General features: G+C 41.6%; 1 protein-coding gene across 1 annotated transcript in view; it reads right to left on the bottom strand.

The window, feature by feature from the left end:
* The window catches only part of agrn (agrin), a 187808-nt gene that overhangs the window by 69423 nt on the left and 98599 nt on the right, over positions 1–19786 (bottom strand). Inside the window, exons 10-16 of the mRNA XM_015377825.1 lie at positions 18842–18947; positions 15133–15252; positions 14590–14754; positions 13718–13861; positions 12291–12415; positions 12064–12169; positions 913–1308 (exon numbers count right to left, since the gene is read on the bottom strand). Of these exons, the coding sequence (XP_015233311.1) occupies positions 913–1308; positions 12064–12169; positions 12291–12415; positions 13718–13861; positions 14590–14754; positions 15133–15252; positions 18842–18947 (1162 nt within the window). The remainder of the gene's footprint in view (positions 1–912; positions 1309–12063; positions 12170–12290; positions 12416–13717; positions 13862–14589; positions 14755–15132; positions 15253–18841; positions 18948–19786) is intronic.

The following is a 19786-nucleotide window of genomic DNA, read 5'->3' as shown; positions in this document are numbered from 1 at the left end:
ACATTTATGTATTTCATGATGTAAAATCCTAATAAAAAAGGGGGTTTGATGACTTTTGTAAAGTACGTCAAATATACACAGATTTTAAAGCTGGGAAAAACAAACAAGCATGGAGGAGGAAGAGGAAGAGAAGGAGGAGGAGGAGGAGGAAGACACTGGGGCGTGCTGTTCCATCAGTCTTGTGCCGTCACTGCGAGCTGTCAAGCGATGTTGATGGATGGATGGGACGCAACATCAGAAAAATAATAAAAAAGGTCTAATTGGAAAGCCTGAGCTATCATCCTGAAGGAGGCTGGAAAAGCAGCCGCTGGCTGATACAGGCAGGAGGGCGTGTCGGAAAAGATTCGAGACCAGTCATGTGACAAGGTGCGCCGGCTCTACTCGAGCTCGCAGCGAGACCTCAGAGTCGCATCGGCCTGTCAGGTCAGGCTCCACAGATCCACAGATTCGGCCCGACGGTTTCATCTATCTGTCGTGCCGGGAGTGTATTTTACAGAGCCTGGGTTTGTTTTGGGAGCTGCAGTGCTGCTGGAAAGGGAGGGAGGAAAAATAAAAAGAGGCAGGGGTGACGAAGCAACAGTGAACCATGCAAATACATTCTTTTCTGTCTGAAATGGAGATATACGTCTTTTGCAAGTGGGAAAAACATGCTAACAGCAACTCCTGGCAAAGATTTCCTCTCCTTGCCTCTCTGACATCTCTTCTCCTGAGAAACTATTTGCATAAAATTACAAAAGCCTGCAGCCTATTTTTAGTTTCTAATTAACAGATGATGATATGAATGCGTTATGATGTCAGCTAATGATTGATTCTGAATCTGCCCAAACCCCTCAGAGATAAAAAAACAAACAAAAACCACCCACACTTCCCTCAGAGGATTATGGAGAATGAAGTGAAAGAGCAGTGATTTACCGCCAGTCTCGTCTGCCCCGCTGGCTTCTGATTGGATGCCGCTACCAATATCGTCATCCCGCAAATCCTCTTCGTCTTCGTCGCCGCTCGGTTCGCCGCTGCCTGAGCCCTCGAGAGGGGTCAGTGCGGAGGTGGAGGGGGCAGGACTGCTGAGAGTGGCGGTGATGGCGGCGGTGAGGATGGGCTGACGGTGGTTGGATCGTGCACGGCTGATGGTGGAGGTGGAAAGGACGGCGTTGGTCACGGGCTGCTCGGTGGGCCCCGGCTGGGCCGTCATTGGAGGCGGGATGGCAAACACCATGTCAGGGTTGAAGGGGGCGGGGGTGGTGGTGGCTGCCGCGGTGGTGGTGGAGGGAGGGTTGGGGGTGGGTCGGTCTGCCGGTTCAGAGATGGTTTCTGGTGAAGGGAAGGGGAGGAAGCAAGGAATGGATGAATGACTGAGCAAAGATGGAAATGTTTGATCAATAAAACCTCAGAGATGATGAATATGAAGGTCCTACTGGTTCTAATCAATCCCAGCCAGATAAAACAGAAACCTGCCCCCATTTGATACAGTAGCAACCATTCAAAATGGCCGAATGGCAGCCCACTTCCAGCCACTGCGGTGACCCCATCTTGCATATTTTTTTTACTCTGACTCCACCTTTTTCCCTAAATCACAGGGTCTGACCAGGAGATGACGCTTCTCTTTAGATCTTAATGTCCAAAAAAGCATGAGAGAAAGAATATTTCAGTACAAAATGTGTTTAAAAAAGGAATCTTATTGGACCAGCAAAGGGCCCATCACGGAAAGTGGGGAAATTTTGAATGTCTGCATCTTATAAATCAGCTCAATAAATAATATTCCCTGTCATTGCCTTGAAAATATCCGCATCATCTCTGATAAAGTTGCAATGTCTCTCCTGTAAGGAGGGGGGTTCATAATAAAGAACTTATAATTTGGGTCATAATAAGACTTAGGTCTGTTTCCAAGTTTGAAGACGTTTCCCGATTCTAAAAGAAGTTAGGCTCCCTCCTACATTAGAGACTTGTGTCCTTATGCCCTCTCTTGGAGGCTGAGGTCTCAGGACCAGATCCAGCTCATGGTCCCTCGCAATCGTTACAGAACCAGGGAAGATCGCTCTTTTCAGGCGTTCGCTCCGGCGCTCTGGAACGTTCTTCCTCTTTCCTTGCGCTTACTCGATTCTATTGATGTTTCTGAGAGTGAACTGAAACCTTATTTTTTAAGAAAGCATTTTTATTCAAGCATTTATAACCATGTCTTCTGTGACTAAATGTATTTTATTTCTAATAAAATTTTGTGAAGCACTTTCTGACCTCTATGTCTGTGAAAGGTGCTATATAAATAAACATTATTTACTTACTTTCCATCCAGGAAGCTTTTTCAATTCAAAACGTCAGGAATAGCGCTGAGTTTTTGGTTTTATACAGGTTTTAACTGTATAAAACCATTTTGAATTGAAAAACCTTCCGGGATGGGAAGCAAAACATCTTCAAACTTGGAAATAAAGTCGAAAGGATTGCTTTTTTAACTTTTTTTTGGAATGACTACGACCTGGATGACTGAGATTCTTCACTGCCATAATGTGACAAACTGTTAAAAAAAGATCCAGGGCTTTTTTTTCCAGGGCAACATTTCAGAGACACAAGCTGCACAGCGTGTTCCCCTGACCAATCACTTTGATTTCTCCTGCTCTCCAATCTGAAAACCCTGTAACTTATTTGTAGGTAGGCATAAAACCTGGCGTTGGCGTGCACGTACGCAGGATCGTACGCCGTGTGCAAGCCGTACCCAGGCCTATGAATTATATATCCAAATTCAAATGCTACCCTGCAGTAGCAAAGCTTTAATCACCAACAGCCAGCGCCTCCGGTGATGAATGATTGATAGAAATGGGGCAAAAAAAGCCGGCTTTGCTCCGGCTTCAAAGATGGCAGGCTGCTGCTGCTCACAGAGAGCTGGAGCAGCCTTCAACTGCGCCCCGAACGCGCTGCTGTCAACAGATGCACACAAACGCGCATGCAATGTTTGAAATAAAAAATAAAAAATAAGAAAATCACTCCAGATGAGGATGAAGAGAAGAACCTCTGTGTAAAGAGACCATCATTACAGATGCAAGAAAAAGAAAAAAACTCTAGAGCTAAAGGACAAACTGTCTGCGATGAAAGAAGGATAAATGGGACAAAAACTCCAGAGGGCGACGAGCCGAGCGAGCAGCAGAGAGATGCTGAGGAAAGGAGTGACAACATTGTTCTTTTTCGCCTTCTTCTACTTTACATCCCGGGAGGATGGATGTCTCTTAGCGAGACCATGGAATAAAAACCAACAGAGTAGATTTCCACCTCATTAGGATTCGCCTAACACTACGGTATGTGTAAGACTTAATTACACCGCTATAATCACAGAGTTGATCGGCAATTATTTACTGAGGTGTGAAATGTGATACCTACAGAGACAGCAGAATGCCTGGGAGACGGGGCTTTTAAAAGCTTGGCAGATAACTGCTTGTGGGGAAGATTGGGAGCGGAGTTCAAAGAGCGCGGATGCTATCACCAAGAAAGATGGCATGGGCTGCCTTTCCTCTCGGCTACACCTGTCAGTCAGGTACCAAGCCTAGCGTCCAGAGGCTCGCTCTGCTGGAAAACGTTTGAGGGATGCATGCGGATATCGGCTGCAAACTTCATGATATGGGATAAGGACAGATAAGCGCATGCTTGAAGCAGCCCAGAAGTCTAAATCAACAGATACCTTTGTTATCAGATTTACCAGTCCATTCGGCCTTTTTCTGCTCTTAGAAGAATGGACGGGTATGTTAGAGGGTAGTGAGAGAAGGAAACAGTCCTTGTCTTCTTGGGTTGCTTTCTCCCATATGGTTATTTCTGTTAGGCGGTTATTAGAGCCAGGATACAGATGACAAGGAAACCAACAAAGGCAGGAATAAAAAGTGATTGGGATGGACATTTAATCAAAGAGAAAAGGGTTAAAAAGCAGCGGGAGGTGATGAAAATGGAAAAAATAAACCCAATATGGCCCCAAACAATGAGAGAAAACCTCCAATATAAGAAAGGAGGGAGGAACTAGCAGAGGCATGACTAACGCGCAACATGAGGGCTGTAGGCAACATATGTCCGCCATTCCTGCCAACTCTCCACAAACCTACAGGTGATAACACCATATGGGAGAGGCGGGTCGGCGCCAACCCGCTGACTGACCATCGTCTTCCAGGAGTGATTTGCTCATCAGTGCAAATGCTTTCCCTCTGGTGGCGGCCACATTGGCAACTACGTTTTTTTAAGCTAAAGCTACCAGATTTTTACTCTTTTTCCTTTAAAACCTTTATTATTTTCCAGGGGTCATAAAGTGGAAAAAAAAATTATATTAGAAAATCCCAAGTAGGTGAATTCTATCCATGAATCATATGATTCATATATAGGGGTATCCAATGGAAGGGGGGCAAATACAAATGCCTGCCACATTTTTCAGATTTTTATTTGTAAGAAAGAGTTTTAATACATTCGACCTCATAAATTCACCCAAAGATTTAAGACCTACTGGTAGGCTAATGATCAGGCACTGTAGGCTTAACAGAGCATTGTTTAAGGGAACAAAAATAGATACAAAGGGTTATGTGTTTTATCTTAGCATTTCTCAACTTCATTTTGTGAGAAAAGCCGTTTCTTTCCTAGGCTGGACTCAGTGGAGGAAGTGGCAGAGAGGAGGAAGCTGTCCAAGCTTACATCCATCATGGATAACACCTTCCACCCTCTGCACCAGGCTATACAGGAGCTAAGCAGCTGATTTAGTGAAAGACTTTTACACCCTGTTTATAAAAAGAAGCTCTACTGCAGGTCATTCATCCCTGCTGCAACCCAACTCTACAAAGACGCTACACTACAGCAATAACTTGAGCAATGTATAATGTGCAATTATTATTTAATACCCTGTGCAATATCCTGTTTCTTTATATTTGACACCCAGTGCAATATATATATACATAAATATCCATCTATATAAATACTCATGTAAATAACCTGTGCAAAAATCACAATTATTTATATATATATATATATTCTTCCCTGTGCACCTTTTTCTTCTTTTTGACTATTTGAGCAGATGTAATAAGTTAATTTCTGTACTGTGAGATCAATAGTCAATCAATCATTGATTTTTATTTATTTAATTTATTTATCTGTGATTCTTGATTAATGTGTTTGTGATTTAATTTGTAAAAAATGAGGAGACGGTTACTGCCTCTCTTAATGTGGCTGAGGTCTTTGTTCAATTGTTGATGGAAAAATAAGATCATGGTTTGATGGAAATATTTGTATTTGATTGTTTACATCATGAAAATAAAGTGTGGGATGTTATACATCTATGTTGCATGAAGGGTATCTGCCAATTTTGGAAATTTACAAAACAAAACAAAAATTGAGAAAAAAAATGCAATCACGAAATTGGAACTTTTTCTCTTTTTTTGTATGTTTTATCTTTTTCGAATGTATTTTCTTGTTTCATATAATATATATTTTTTATTAATTTCTTTCAGATTGAGTTTTACAGATTTGATTTTCTTCAAGTTGAATTTTACAGATCACTTCTGAAGGCAGTTTTCCCCTGGAGAGAGAAGCAAAGACGCATTCCTATTGGTCTGCATGGACGCTTTATCGAACAAGCGAGTCTTTGTATTGGGGTTGAAGTGAAGAGAATGTGAGAAACGCAGTTTGTAATCATAATTTGTAAAACTTAATCTAACAAAGATACATTTGAAAAAAGGAAATATTTAAAAACAAAATCATATTCTGAACAATTTAAATCTGAGAAGTCACAAATTTACAACAATAGTGGAACAAAATTTACTCCATAGCTGAAGTACGCCTAACTCTTTTTTTTTTTTTTTTTTTACTATCTCTTATGAGTTACTGCTCCGATTAGGAGTATTAGTGTGTATTTTGACACATTAAAGTGTTTTATATCTACAAACTTGCATCAGACAATCCTTTGCTAATGTCTTTTAACTCAGTCCCTTTTGAAGATTATTGTTCTTCAACTGAAACACACAACGTCTTCAGTTCTACCTCCTGGTGGAGTCAGTGCTGAACTTTAGGAGCAGTTTTGGTAGAGCTACCCCTCCAGGGAACGACCTGTTTTATCGAATGATGAGTCACAAAGCCAGGTTGAAAATGGCTTTATAATCCTTTCCAGTCTGATAGACGTCACTGACTTTCTCCCATCTGTTCACTAGTTATATTAGAGGAACAACCCACCGAGCAGAAATTGGTTTAAAAGACTTTGAAAAGATGTCATAATTTACATCCAAACAATGTCTAAATACGGTTAAAAAGTGAAAGGTGGAAATTCATAATGTTCCGATCGTTGAAAAGACGTTGAAAAATGGGTTTTGAATGTTTCCATCCTGGCTCTGTGACTCATGATCTTGTAAAGAGCACTGGAGGTCCTTCCTGGACTGGCAGCTTTATCAAAACTGCTCCATAAATGTTCAACATTTATTATTATTGGACTAAAATGGGACAACATCTGACCGACCAAACACAACCCAATTTATAACACCTATTTCTGCACTAAATCAAGACTAAAATGGACTGACTAGATTTAGTCGAAAACAACAACATCTGAAGTCTACTTAATGTAGTCATGTAGATAAAGGGAAAAATATTTGGAGTACCATTTACTCAGAAAAAAATTAGTTTCTTTTTCTACATAGAAATTCTTTGTAAATGTCAAGTTGATTGTAAATACTAAGAAGATATAAAACCAAATTTCTCTTATCAACCAAATATTTTTTTTTTTGCTAGTAAACCTTACTCAGAGGCACAGAGACATACTGTACAACCATTCAGGCAAGGAGAGTCTAGAGAAGCCAATTAACATAACAGTCATGTTTTTGGACTGTCGGAGGAAGCAAGAGTACCCGGAGAGAACTCATGCATTCACAGGGAGAACATGCATCTTCATGCAGGAAGATGCAAGGCTGGGGATCAATCCTTCAACCTTTGTGTTGCCAGACAACAGCACTACACCACCATGCAGCCAACAAGTAATGTACAATATTTTCAATTACTGACCTAAGAAAGGTCAAGGAAGGAAAAAAGAAGGAAGTTTAGTTTCATTTCAGGTCAGAAACTTATTTTAATTCTTTTGTTGATACTATTTGGTAAGATGAAAAAAAAACACTTTTGTTTTGATGGGAATAGATTCAGAAATTAATTATAAGCCACACATCAGATAAAATGTGTCATTTTGCATGACGATTTGCAGTAAATTCTACATAATATCAACAGGATCAAAAAGTCCCTTTTTTTCAGTTTAGGTTATTGTTTCAACAATAATCCACCCCGGATGTGACTTATGTAGAACAAACCAAAAATAAAATAAACCTAAAACAAACATCTATTAGTCCCAATTATTTGATGACCTTAAAAAAGGGGGACAATAAAGAAAAAACAGAGGAATCTACGTACATTTTATCACAGGGCTGATGTTTGCACTTAGAATTTGTAGATTCTGGGTAAGAACGTCTCAGAAGCATATCTTTCACTAGTGTTAACCAGTGAAATGATGCAACACATCAGTGAGCAAACAAAACGACCAATATTCGCTCATGTATTCAGGCCCTTTGGCGCGGCGCGGCAGTTAAGCCACAAAGCAGCTTGTTGAGCATTAGCACGCCGCAGCGCCGAGGACGGGCGTCTGGAAGCCGTGCGTGTAAACAGTGGGTGGGAAAGCAGGCGAAGCTGCGGCGTGGTGATGGGCGGAGGCACAGCGAATGCTAATTCGCACCCAGCCACACGTGAAATAAGCTGGAGATCTAACACCCCCCCACCCTCCCTGAGCTGACAGCGGCGGCGCAGCAACCCGCGGTGCGACCGCATCCTTGGGAAGAAATTAAAAGATCTTCTCTGCCTGTCTGTGGGCTCCATGTCTCCTGAGGGATAGATAGGAAAGAGAGCCCGCTGCAAGGCGTCTCTCCCTGCCTTTCCCTGTGCAGCAATGCTAGGTGAGAGATTACACACAACCCACATCTCCATTGCCAGGCAACAGAGGCGTCTGAATCCAGACCTGATTTTGGCTGCTATTGCGACTAAAGCCACCCACGGCACTGAATGTGTAATTACCAGATGTTCTGGGACTTATCAAAGCCTTGTCTGTTTCTTGCTGGGCATTTTTCTGTTTTTTATCTGAGGCTGCCACTTGCTCTCGACCATATTGACATCCTCACCACCGATGGATATGTCCCGACTCAGGGGGTCTAATCAACACCACTCCATGGAGAGGGATGGAAAGCCTCCCCTGTCGGGTTTTTCCGGTCGCTGACTCTGCGCCCATTGAAGTGATAAGGTGAATGAACATTTTTCCACCCACAGACGCCGGACACCTGGCAGTCGCTCATGACCACAGCTCCACAGCTGGCCCCGTTTCTCCCCTGGCCGCTCTCCGGCCTCTTTTCTAGATTCCTGTTGTGATCCAAGCTGGCAGCCGGCGCGACATCTTCACTCCACATCCAAGCTGCGGCCTTGGCAGGCGTCCCGGCACCCATTACAGCGATCCGAGCCCCGTCCGTCAACATCTGGATTAAAGGAGGCAGGAGCTGCACCTTTCCCCCATGTACACATGTTTTCTGCATTTCTATTCACCTTCTGACAAGAAAAAAAAGCCCTCTTCATTCCCGTTCTAAGGGGTTTAAATGGATATCACTGCTGTGTTAATCGTTAGCAGCAGTCTAGCTGTGTCTTGAGAAACTACTACTACTGGATTAACCAACACGAAAGTCATTAGGTAGACTTTTCCAGCACCAGGTTCGAGTCTCTATCAGCTCCAAACCTGCCTTAGTTATTCACAGCATAAATACAGGAAGCTGTTGGTTAGAGTCCTCAGATTTTGGGGTTTAATCTAACATTAAATCATCACACATTACAGCTAAATACACTGAAAAAAGTGTAACATGTAGCTGTTCATTCAAACTAATGATTTCCACTGTAAACTGGATAAAATTATTGATTTGATTGTGTAACTCATTATTTTTGGATCTCCAAGTTTGATTTAACATGAAATAAATACACGTATAAAGGACCCAAAACAAAGTTTCTGATTTCTCTCAATATGTACACTACCGTTCAAAAGTTTGAACTTTAAAGAAACAGGCTACTGCGGGCACTATTTAATGAAGATGCCAGTTAGGGACCTGTGAGGCATCTGTTTCTTAAACTAGAGACTCTAATGTACTTATCTTCTTGCTCAGTTGTGCAACGTGGCCTCCCACTTCTTTTTCTACTGTAGTTAGAGCCTGTTTGTGCTGTCCTCTGAAGGGAGTAGTACACACCATTGTAGAAAATCTTCAATTTCTTAGCAGTTTCTCGCATGGAATAGCCTTCATTTCTAAGAACAAGGATAGACTGTCGAGTTTCAGATGAAAGTCCTCATTTTCTGGCCATTTTGACCCCATAAATGTAATGCTCCAGAAACTCAATCTGCTCAAAGGCAGGTCAGTTTTGTAGCTTCTGTAACGAGCTAAACTGTTTTCAGATGTGTGAACATGATTGCACAAGGGTTTTCTAATCATCAATTAGCCTTCTGAGCCAATGAGCAAACACATTGTACCATTAGAACACTGGCGTGATAGTTGCTGGAAATGGGCCTCTATACACCTATGTAGATATTGCACCAAAAACCAGACATTTGCAGCTAGAATAGTCATTTACCACATTAGCAATGTATAGAGTGTATTTCTTTAAAGTTAAGACTAGTTTAAAGTTATCTTCATTGAAAAATACAGTTATTTTCCTTAAAAAATAAGGAAATTTCAATGTGACCCCAAACTTTTGAACGGTAGTGTATATATTTATTCATGACCTGCAGGTAATTTTTCATGTTTGAGTCACATGTGAATTGCGCTTTGCACACAGTCAGATCACATGATAGAGTCCAAGTCACAGACTATCAACAAGTCCAAGTCCCAGACCGTGAGAGAGCGCCATTTTCATCGTCTCTACTTCCTGGGTGGTTTTAACCCATAAATAAACGCAAGTAGCAAAGCAGTTGCATATAATCAATGTTATAGCTGGTTAGTTAGCGAGTTAATATTAGCTAGCTGACGTCTGAGAGGGTTTTTTCATTCACCGATAACGTTATGACAATGAATTGCTAACCAAAAGCTAGCCAAAAGCCCTCACTACATCCAGAGCTAAACAAACATTGCTTGAAGGTACAGAGTGGAGTTTCATTCACGTTACATGCTTGTTAGCCAACCGTCACTGGCAGCGGGAGCCTCCACTGTTATAAAGAGCAGGAGGGCTGTTTTGGTGAGCGTGTTAGCGACGGTTGCTAACTACTACCGCTTGCCGAGGTTAGTTAACGTCAATTTACACCACCTGGATTTACACCATACATTACACGCTACATTAACAGTTAATAAATACATTTAAAGTAACCTGTTGGCCAGGTGTTTTTTTTTTTTTTTTTTTTTTTTTTTAAGAATTTCTAATATGGGAAACGGAAATTATTTTTGAAGTAAAGACAAATGAAATGTGAAAATTATAATTTGGATATATTTAAATTAATTAACCGGTGTCAATACAAACATTAATTCATGTTAATTTAGTTAAAAGTAAGTACATTAGGTTGGATCAATTTCAGTATATTAGTTTGGTTCATCAACGGAAATTAGCATTAAATTAGCATTATTGTTCACATCAGCATAAAATAATCAGGTCATTACAAGTGATTAAATTCAGATTCTGTGAGGTCAAATATTTTACATATCTGGACATCATATTTTTTTTTTTATTTAAGCAAGGTTACACGTTTTCCAGTGTAACCATGATGAGAATCTCTGGGTCAAAAATGCTCCAAAGGGTCTCTTTCAGAATGAGATCTGGTTATGTTGGAGGCCACTGGAGGACAGTTCATTCATTGTAATGTAGAGAAACTGGTTGATATGATTGGGGCTTTGTTCAGATTGGATGGATATAGTCAGCAGGGGGAGTGTTTCAGAGATGCTCTATCGGTGCTACGGGCTCTAAAATGTGACAAGAAATGATCCCATAAAACAGCGTCAGAGCAGCTGAGGCAAAGAAGGGGGGATTCAGGGGGAACAGCTTCTGCTAATCTAAGATGGTTCTAAAGCCAAATAAAAGAAAGACTTTTAGAAAAAGAATCTCAAAATCAAGTAGATCAGGTTTGACTGATCTAATTTAGATATAATGAAGTCAAAATTCACTTCTGCAGTAAAGGAAGATCTGCAGATCAGATGGGAATGTAAGTCAGGCAATGTTATGCACGTACAGTCAACACTGTCACCAGGTGTCATCAGATGCAACCACAGATCCATCCAGGTCATCCTTACTGCAAATAATGTTAAGGCGACACTGAAAGTGCCTATTTCTATCTTTAAATTATTAAAACATAAAAAGCTACATTGTATGAAATATTAATAATGAATTTGCTGAGAGAATAAATGCGTTGAATTCCCTCCTTCATATTTCTTGTGTCTTTATCCAACATTTCCGGTGAAATATCGTCTTCATCTGTATTTGAGTTGTCCTTTTTTAGATTATCCACAATACACTAAACAAGTACAATGAAATGCAAACATGAAATCAAAAAATGAGGCATTTATTTATAAATCCAAAATGCGCTGCCAGACAGAGCAGGGATTACTTTTCTGGGACAGATCTGGTAATGGAACAGAACAAATAAAGACGTATTTATTCTCTCAGCAGAACCATTATTAGCCTGTTTTTACAGTGCAGTTCTGTATGTTTTTGTAGGATCAATGGTAAAAAAAAAAAAGGAATTTAAGTCTTTTTTTTTTTTTTTAAGAACAGTCCATGGCGACCCATCTTTCTGTCTCCTTTTCTTTCTCTCCCACACAACACAAGCTTAAACATGTGCAGTTAGAGCCATGGAATTGGTTAATTTGCTATTTGTATCAGTGGCTAATTGAACAGGTGTACATAATAAAGTGACCAGTTAGCGTATCTGCAGCACTAGCATTTATTTAGCGTTTCCGATCCAGCTTTCCTAATTTCCCCCTCGAGATAGAGAGCTGGACGGTCTCAGAACCAGCAGGCGACCATTCGGACAGCTGGCTAACCTCTCCGCCTGTGATGCATTGAGGTATGGCTCAGGCTCACCTGTGCACTGTCCAAAGTGTTGCACCATAATGTCCTTGTCCTGCCTGCAGGCTATGGTCCTCAGTTGGCACTGGTCGGCGTAGGTCACCCCATCTGAGCCGCACACCTGCTCCACAGTGACAGAGATGGAGGGACGGGAGCCGGAGCCACATGTTAGCTCCCTGCTGTTCAGTTTGAAGGGGAGGGGGCTCGTGGATCAACCCACTCGCTCGAGCAAACAAACATACCTTTGTTTTGTTTCTTAAATCACAGTCAGGAGGGGGGCACTGACAATGGGCCTGGCCGTTTTCCTCGATGCAGGTTGCACCGAAGCTGCAAACCAGTTCTTCACACGACTTTGGGGCGTCTGGACCTGTGCAGGAAACAGGTTTGCAATCTTACTCCTTCTGTCCCTTCTGATAATGATCAACATCACTGTAATGTTTAATAAACTGATGTTTATTACACTGGAAAAAATCATTTTGCCAATGGAACAGGACAATTTAGATTTAAAATAAGAAAACACAAATGCATTGTCTTATTTTAGGGGATATTATTTAATTATCTTATTTTAAGAGTAAAAATAGTCTTTTGATTGGCAAATTATCTCATTTACCTATTCAAATCAAGGGTAAATACACTTAATTAAAGAATTTTTTACTTATTTCTAGATTGTTTTTTGCAATATGAGAAGCAGAGTTCATATCATCCATTCACCTGCATTGCAAAAAATGTAAATCTAAGGAAGTAATTTTGTTTTTTAAAATAAGTGCCGTTTTCTAGAATTGAGTAACAAGACAGTTTACATTTAAAATAAGAAAAAAACAAACGTTACTTCAAGTGCATAATACCTAATTATCTTATTTTGAGGTTAAAAATGCTTATTCTATTGGCAGGTTATTTTCCTACTTACATTAAGGCTAAATACACTTAGTTTAAGACACTTTTACACATTTTCAGAACTTTTTTGCAGCGTTTGTCATCTTTTCCCCCCTAAAGGTTAGATGAATCCTTGTTGATCCAACAGCTGAACCCTCGGAGGTGGTTTGGTTTCATCACATTGTTACAGCATCACACACCACCCCATGTTTTCATGTGAAGCACCCTCTGAGTACCTTTTCTTTTTATCTCTGTGTGTGTCTGAGCGCCTCGCTATGCGCTGAGACTGTTGGCTTCATTAAGCGTTTGACTTCCAGTCGATGTCAGATGGTGAATCTTAATCAAGGAGCGGCAGCCCCCACCCCCCCAGCAGGAACTAACCTTTCCTTTAACTGTTTTCTTTCCCGTTTCCTTCGAAGCAATCGCCGGGGCGGGTTTATTTTCAATCAAAGGCCATCAATAGCTCTTATGTAAGCACATACATGTTGGTGCTGAATCATCCAACATGAGGCTTGATGCAGAGAAATAGAAACATCAATGGGTAATATGTCGCTCATGGGCCTTTTGAACACTCGACTATTTCCCTAATCACTATTGATTAGCTATCTCGCAGCCACTTCCTTCTTCGCCAATAAACCTGATGGATGCCGAGAGGAGATCAAGAAAGAGTGGCCGCCATAAGGCTTATCCACTAATCAGATAAGTGAAAGAAAACCTCTTCAGGATGGAAGAGCAAAGCTGAGAGGACAGGGGAGCCTGAGGCGCCTCTATCCACCTCACTTCTCTCTCTTATTACCGTTGTCGCAGCCGTTCATGCCGATCTTCCTCCCATCTGGGCACACGTTGCACTTCAAGCCCTTCACCCCCGTCTTGCAAGAGCACAGGCCCGACATCTGCTCGCAATCATCCCGCACCGAGCCTGTGGGATCGCAGCTGCACGCTGAAATGAAGTGGAGATAAAGAAAAAAAGTGAAGCGTTGATTGAAAAAAAAAACACCCAAAACAAATCGATCAGGGACAATAACTGGCAGCTTCGCTAAGTGCGGTAGGTAAACAGAGATACATCTTTGTCTTAGAGTGAGAGGTTGGGAACAGTTCAACTCACCTCAAGCGGGGAGAGAAGAAGGAGGAGAATGATTTTGTAAAAGGACCTTAAAAAAACAACAACCTCGGGGAAGGACATCAAGCCCATCATGTTCCTCGAATCAATGATGTGATTATTTTTATCTCCCTGCTCCCCTCCTGCTGAAAACCTCATTGGTGTTCTGTTTGCTGTCTGCTTGCGCTGGGTAAACCTTGTTAAGGTCAGGCCACAGGTTAGACACCTGCAGGCTCCCTGCTGGTGACTGAAAGCCGGCTACCTGGCTCCAGGAGGCAGCGGTCGGCGTATTACATTACATCAAGACAAACAAAGAGGTCATGACCTCACGCCTCAACCGCATAGCCGTTCATTCAGTCCTGTTTTGACAGCATTAAAGGATGCAACAGGAAATCAATCTGCTCAAATTCAGTCAGTAACTTCGCCTGTTTGTCAACAAACGCTTTATGAATGTAGCATTAAACATTATGGGAACGTTGACCTTTACATCTATCCTCCTCGTTCCCTGAGGTTCTGATAAGAATGCAGAAAGCAGCTCCAAGACGACGTGGATTATTTGGCTTCCTTACGTGTGCAGCCGCTCATGCCTTCGGTGACGATGGCGCGGAAGTTCCAGAAGCCTGGCTCGCAGCGGTCGCACTTCTGCCCGCCGACGCCCGGCTTACAGGAGCACTGCCCGCTGGTCGGGTCGCAGGTGCCCTTGTAGGAGCCGTGGACGTTACACTGACACGTACCTGTGGAAAATTCAACAACATCTGTGATTCTTAAGCTCTTCAAATCCTTTCTACAACATGGATTGGTTGTGTTGGGGGTGGAAAATCTACGCTTTTATCTAAATCTTCAGGATCTCAAAGACTACGGCCTGATGCAACATTTTCATTCCACATCTCCACCATATCAAGAGTCAAAATCATCAGAAGATTTGCTTTTTTTTTTTTTTCGTTGGTAAAGACTGGCATTATCATAATTATTCCCTGGATTAAGCTGAAACGCTTCCAGCTCTGTAGCTCTGCTTGTAATCTTGCAGAAACTTCAACAGCAGTGAAGGTCAATAAAGCCTGATAGCATCTGGAATTCAGTAGGCGGAGCCTGGAAGGGGTACATGGACTTACTGGGACATCCAGCCTGCCCGACCCCTAAAGCGGCGGTGGCGTTGTCGGAGCAGCAGCCGTACGGAGAGAGGCTGCAGTGCTGCGGCGCCGTCAGCTCAGTCGGAGGTGCGGGAGGATTCTCTGAGGGGAAGATGGCACAAAGGAGAGAAGAAAGGGACCTGAATACACACGGAATTGGTCAGGTTTGGATTGGTTGGACTTTAGACAACACAATTGGAGCAGCTTTTTTTTTTTTCCTACAGTGAGACAGAATTGATCCCTCTGGTGAAAACAAGCAACGACTCTTCTGAATTTGCAGCAGCTGACATTTACCACCTACCACACGGCATGTTCTCTTCATTTGTTCCTGTTGTGCTGAAAACCTACAGCTTATATATATATATATATATATAAAAAAAAACACAAACTACTTTATGCATAGGAACGTGCCAAGCTGCTTCTGCCTGTACAGAAAGCTCTTTTGTCACCAGCCGCCAAACTGCTGTGGCAGAGCTACATTCAACAAGATAGAAACAAGCGTGTCCCTGAAATTGGCCTCTTTTTCCAAGCTGGAAGTGAACAGCAAACACAATACGAGGAGAAAAAATAAAAGGGGGGGGATTGTTTAATAGCCAAGGCAAGAAAAAGCTCATCGTTCAAAGCTTTTGAGTGAAAAGTTAAGTTGTAGATGAAAAAAAAAGAGAGCTCTCTCTTCAGTCCGCTCTTTCTCTCTCTATTCCCCAACCAATCTCCCTTTCTTATGTTGCTAATTTGGAGTTTGGAGGCTGGAGATACCGGGCCATAAATCACACTGTTACTGGTGTGGATATGAGCCACAGCCTAATGGTGATGACTCGGCTCGCTCCTTTTTTCCAGCGCTTTCCCACTCCAGAGATGGGCTCTGGACACAGTTCATTTAACTCGCCACTTTCCAACGCTGCATTGGGCTATCTGCACCAAGCCTATTAGGACGAGGAGAACTTTTAATTTCATATGTTCTTCCACCCTTTGCTTGGTTTCTTTGCCCTCCAGTAGCTGTTGCCAGGCACATTGCCGCTCACTTTGACGAGCAATAGTACATTTCATATTTCTGAACGGTATTATCTTTCTTTTTTTTTTGCAATAATAGTATTTTTATGGACTTATTAAAATTTCCACTAATTTCCACTAAGTCTTGCGCCATATTTGAGCTGACAGGTACCACAGAGGAATTATGTGAATCACCTCAGGCCTGTAAACAGTATAAATATCCATGTGCTGCACCTTGGAAAAGGGTTTTTAGATCTTATAACTAACTATATCTTATTATAAATGGATTCAGACCAAAACTAATGTGCACATTGTTTATGAGCTGGAAGAAAATGATCCATGGATTTCAGAATTTTGGAAAACATAAAATCTGAACAATGTGGCGTGTGTTTATATCCAGCCCCTTGTGTAACGTTTAACCACTAGGGGCGCTAGACCTGGAGGTTCCAGGTTAAGCTTATGAATCAGATCTGTTTTGTTGCCTCACAACAACTTTTAGCTTAGTTAGCTATCGTGTTTAAAGAGGGGGCTCACACTGCCGCAAAGCCAAACTCACTTAGTGACGGATTCGACCCTCTAAAGTTACAGAAGCGAGTTTTTGAGAAAAGTCAGGGAGCATGTGCTTTATACTGACCTGAAAATATTATCTAAAATATCAAATTATATTTTTCGACACACATTTCGCTATAATCAGTAGTCGAACTGAGGGGCTGATGAGGGGGAATGGCATCCTCCTTCTTAAAAAAAATCTTAAGAATCATCCCCCTTCTTAAATGATATGCAATAATATTTCCCTTTCAACATTTGGCGGTCTGTGGGCTTATGAGTAGCCCACATAGTAGCCTGAGCAAAATAAATAAAATCAAAGTGGCCTATATAGTTAATAGACTATATTAATTAGGCCAAAAAATAAAAAAAATCTACCATCCGCCCCTCTTTTTTTTTTAACTAGACTACTCACTATAATTATGTGCTTCAGGGTTTTGCTTCTAACCGCTCTGCAAATCTGAACGTTTCACGTTTTGCTTATTTGCTGTTGTGAAGCAGCACAAGTTCATTCAGAGTGGATGGAGAGGATTTAATAAAACATGAATTCTCTAATTCTTTTTTGGTCTTCGATGCTGCCTCTGTAACCTGGCTGTATGTTTAGGCTAACCCTTCTTCTGGAAGTGAACCTCCAGTCTTTTATGTGACCAACATGATTCCTTCCCCAACCTGAGCTGTTGATCATGCAGCTCCTCCAGAGTGACCAGCTTCTGTTAAAGACCTATAATTTTAGGGTGGATCATCCACTAATGTTGGAATGGTGGACTCAAGAGAGTTCCATGAGATTTATAAAGTTTGGGGCATTATTTCTTTTGTTTAGTTTTTTTGTAATATCCCCTAACAAACCCTCTAAGGGCATTAATGCATCAACTGTAATTTACTCAGGGGTATCATAGTAAAGGGGACTGAATACAAATGCATGTTAACTAAAAAAAAGTATTATTTTCTTTTCCCTATTTGAAAGTGACATTCTGCTTTATTCTTTTGTAAAATCCAAAAATTTTATCGCTAAACTTTCTGATTGTATCTTAAAACTGTGAAAAAGCTGTATGAATTTTATGCAGAGGCTTTGTAGCTGATAGGAAAGTTAAAACTAGGCTCAAAAAGTTCTTTCAAAGCTCAGAGCAACAAAAAAAAACTTCTTATTCTGGTTTCTGAACTTAAGGTCAAGTTCAAAATTGCCCCTCACATAATTAATGTAGAGGGCAGGGAAAATCCCAAAGATCTGAGTTCATCCATTAGCCAATAGACGAAGAGAAGCCCAAAGGTCCTGTACACATAGAGGGCTGTTCAGAAGAAAGGATTGATTATCCATGGTGGGTAGAGGAGCGTGACAGTCAGCGCCCAAAGGAGACCAGCTTAGGAGGAAGAAGAATCCACAGGGATGTGAGTGGAAACACTGGGAGCTGCCTTTATTCTCCCTCTCCTCAGCTCGCTCCATCTTCCTCTCTTTTGGACCCAGGGGGAATCAAACAGGCTGGAATGATCACACGAAATCCCTTAAGTGCCTTTTGCTCCGCTCCTCGGCCTTTACCAGCAAAGGCTCTTCATTTGCCTCAGCCACAGAGAGGAAGGTGGTTAACCTTTGCAGCTCGGCCACTGATCTAACGATCACTTCACCGGGTAAATGCCATTATCGCATGCAAAGTATGGCTGTTTATATTAGCCATAATGGAGTAAAGTGGTATCCTTAGGGATCGGAGGCAAGTTTAATGGTTTAAATTGTCAGATTTTCAGGATAGAAAAAAAGACTCATTACTGCAATCAGCTCCTAACACACACATGCCTGAGAGAAAGATTATAACTGTGCACACCAGCCGGCCTCAGAGGAGCCGTCGGTTTCAAGACGTGAAACACAAACGCTGCTGAAGAAAAAAAAAAAACATAAACCCACGTGAATCAACTTTCCTGGAGCAAAATCACACAGAAAAGGCAAATCACATTCAGAAATTATCTCTGTCAGTTCATTAGCTGTTAGCGACTTGGCTAACAAAGGAGAGACACAACAGAGACGATGTGAGGATTAGAACCCGAGGAGAGACGAAACGTTAACCCCATCGATGGAGGGAATGAGTGGAGTAATGGGATGGCAGCGACAATGAGGAAGCACCTGTGCACTGCAATCGCATTAGGGGTGAGCGGGTAATGCACCGACCTGCACAGGGTCCCTGACTCTGAATCAACAACTGCCTCCTCTCCAAACATCTGGTGTTCTTTAGTTCGCACTCGTTCCTGTAGGTTTTTCCATCAGAGCCGCACACCTGCAAAGAAAACAATTACCGAAAGTGAGATTTTTATGACATGGTGGCTATTTTAATCACAATTTAATGGGTAGCTAAACCCTTTAACTATGCACAGACTGAACACATCAAGCATCTGACTGCATCTAAAAGCATCAGGCTAACCTAGACCAGTAAATCACAAACAGGGATTGAAGTCAAGGCAAAGGTCTGTGGAACAATTGTAGCAACATGAGAGATGATCTCCCTGACTGGTGACCTGAGAAATACGTTGCAGAGCAAAATTTGATTCATATAAAAACTGGAGTGCGCAAAACAAATCAGACTGAAATGATCTTACTGAATGGGTTATGAGAGGCTGCATGGAGAGGACAATATCAAACTGTGTGGGCTGAGGGAATCCAATCAGTAAAATCTCCTGCTTATCATACTTCTTCTGCTGCACGATGTAAGCCACGCCCATTTGATTCCACAATATCAACATCAGGCTCTTAAAGCGTGGGAGGGAATAAAGATTGGCCTTTTATTGTGGAATTTGTGTCCGAAAGGAACTAGTGTGATATATATATATATATATATATCACAAAATCCACGGTTCGGTTCGGTTCACGGTTTCGTGGTCAAGGTTTTCGGCTCGGTTCGGTACATGTTTATTGTTACACCGAAAAAAATAAAATAAAATAAAAATAATAAAATTAATGAAAAAATAAAAATTTATGAAATGAATGAAAAGAATCCAAAAAAATGTATGAATTGTAATTATTTTTAATGATCCGCGGAAACCATGGAGCGCTGATGGAGTATGTGGGATTTTGGGGTTAGCATGACATGTTGGTTGTGTTGCTGTTAGCATAAACAAA

Source organism: Cyprinodon variegatus, unplaced genomic scaffold (genome assembly GCF_000732505.1).
Source record: "Cyprinodon variegatus isolate N-32 unplaced genomic scaffold, C_variegatus-1.0 Scaffold159, whole genome shotgun sequence".
Taxonomy (NCBI): Eukaryota; Metazoa; Chordata; class Actinopteri; order Cyprinodontiformes; family Cyprinodontidae; genus Cyprinodon; species Cyprinodon variegatus.
The sequence above is the reverse complement of the archived record's forward strand: the minus strand, read 5'-3'. Positions and strand labels throughout refer to the sequence as shown.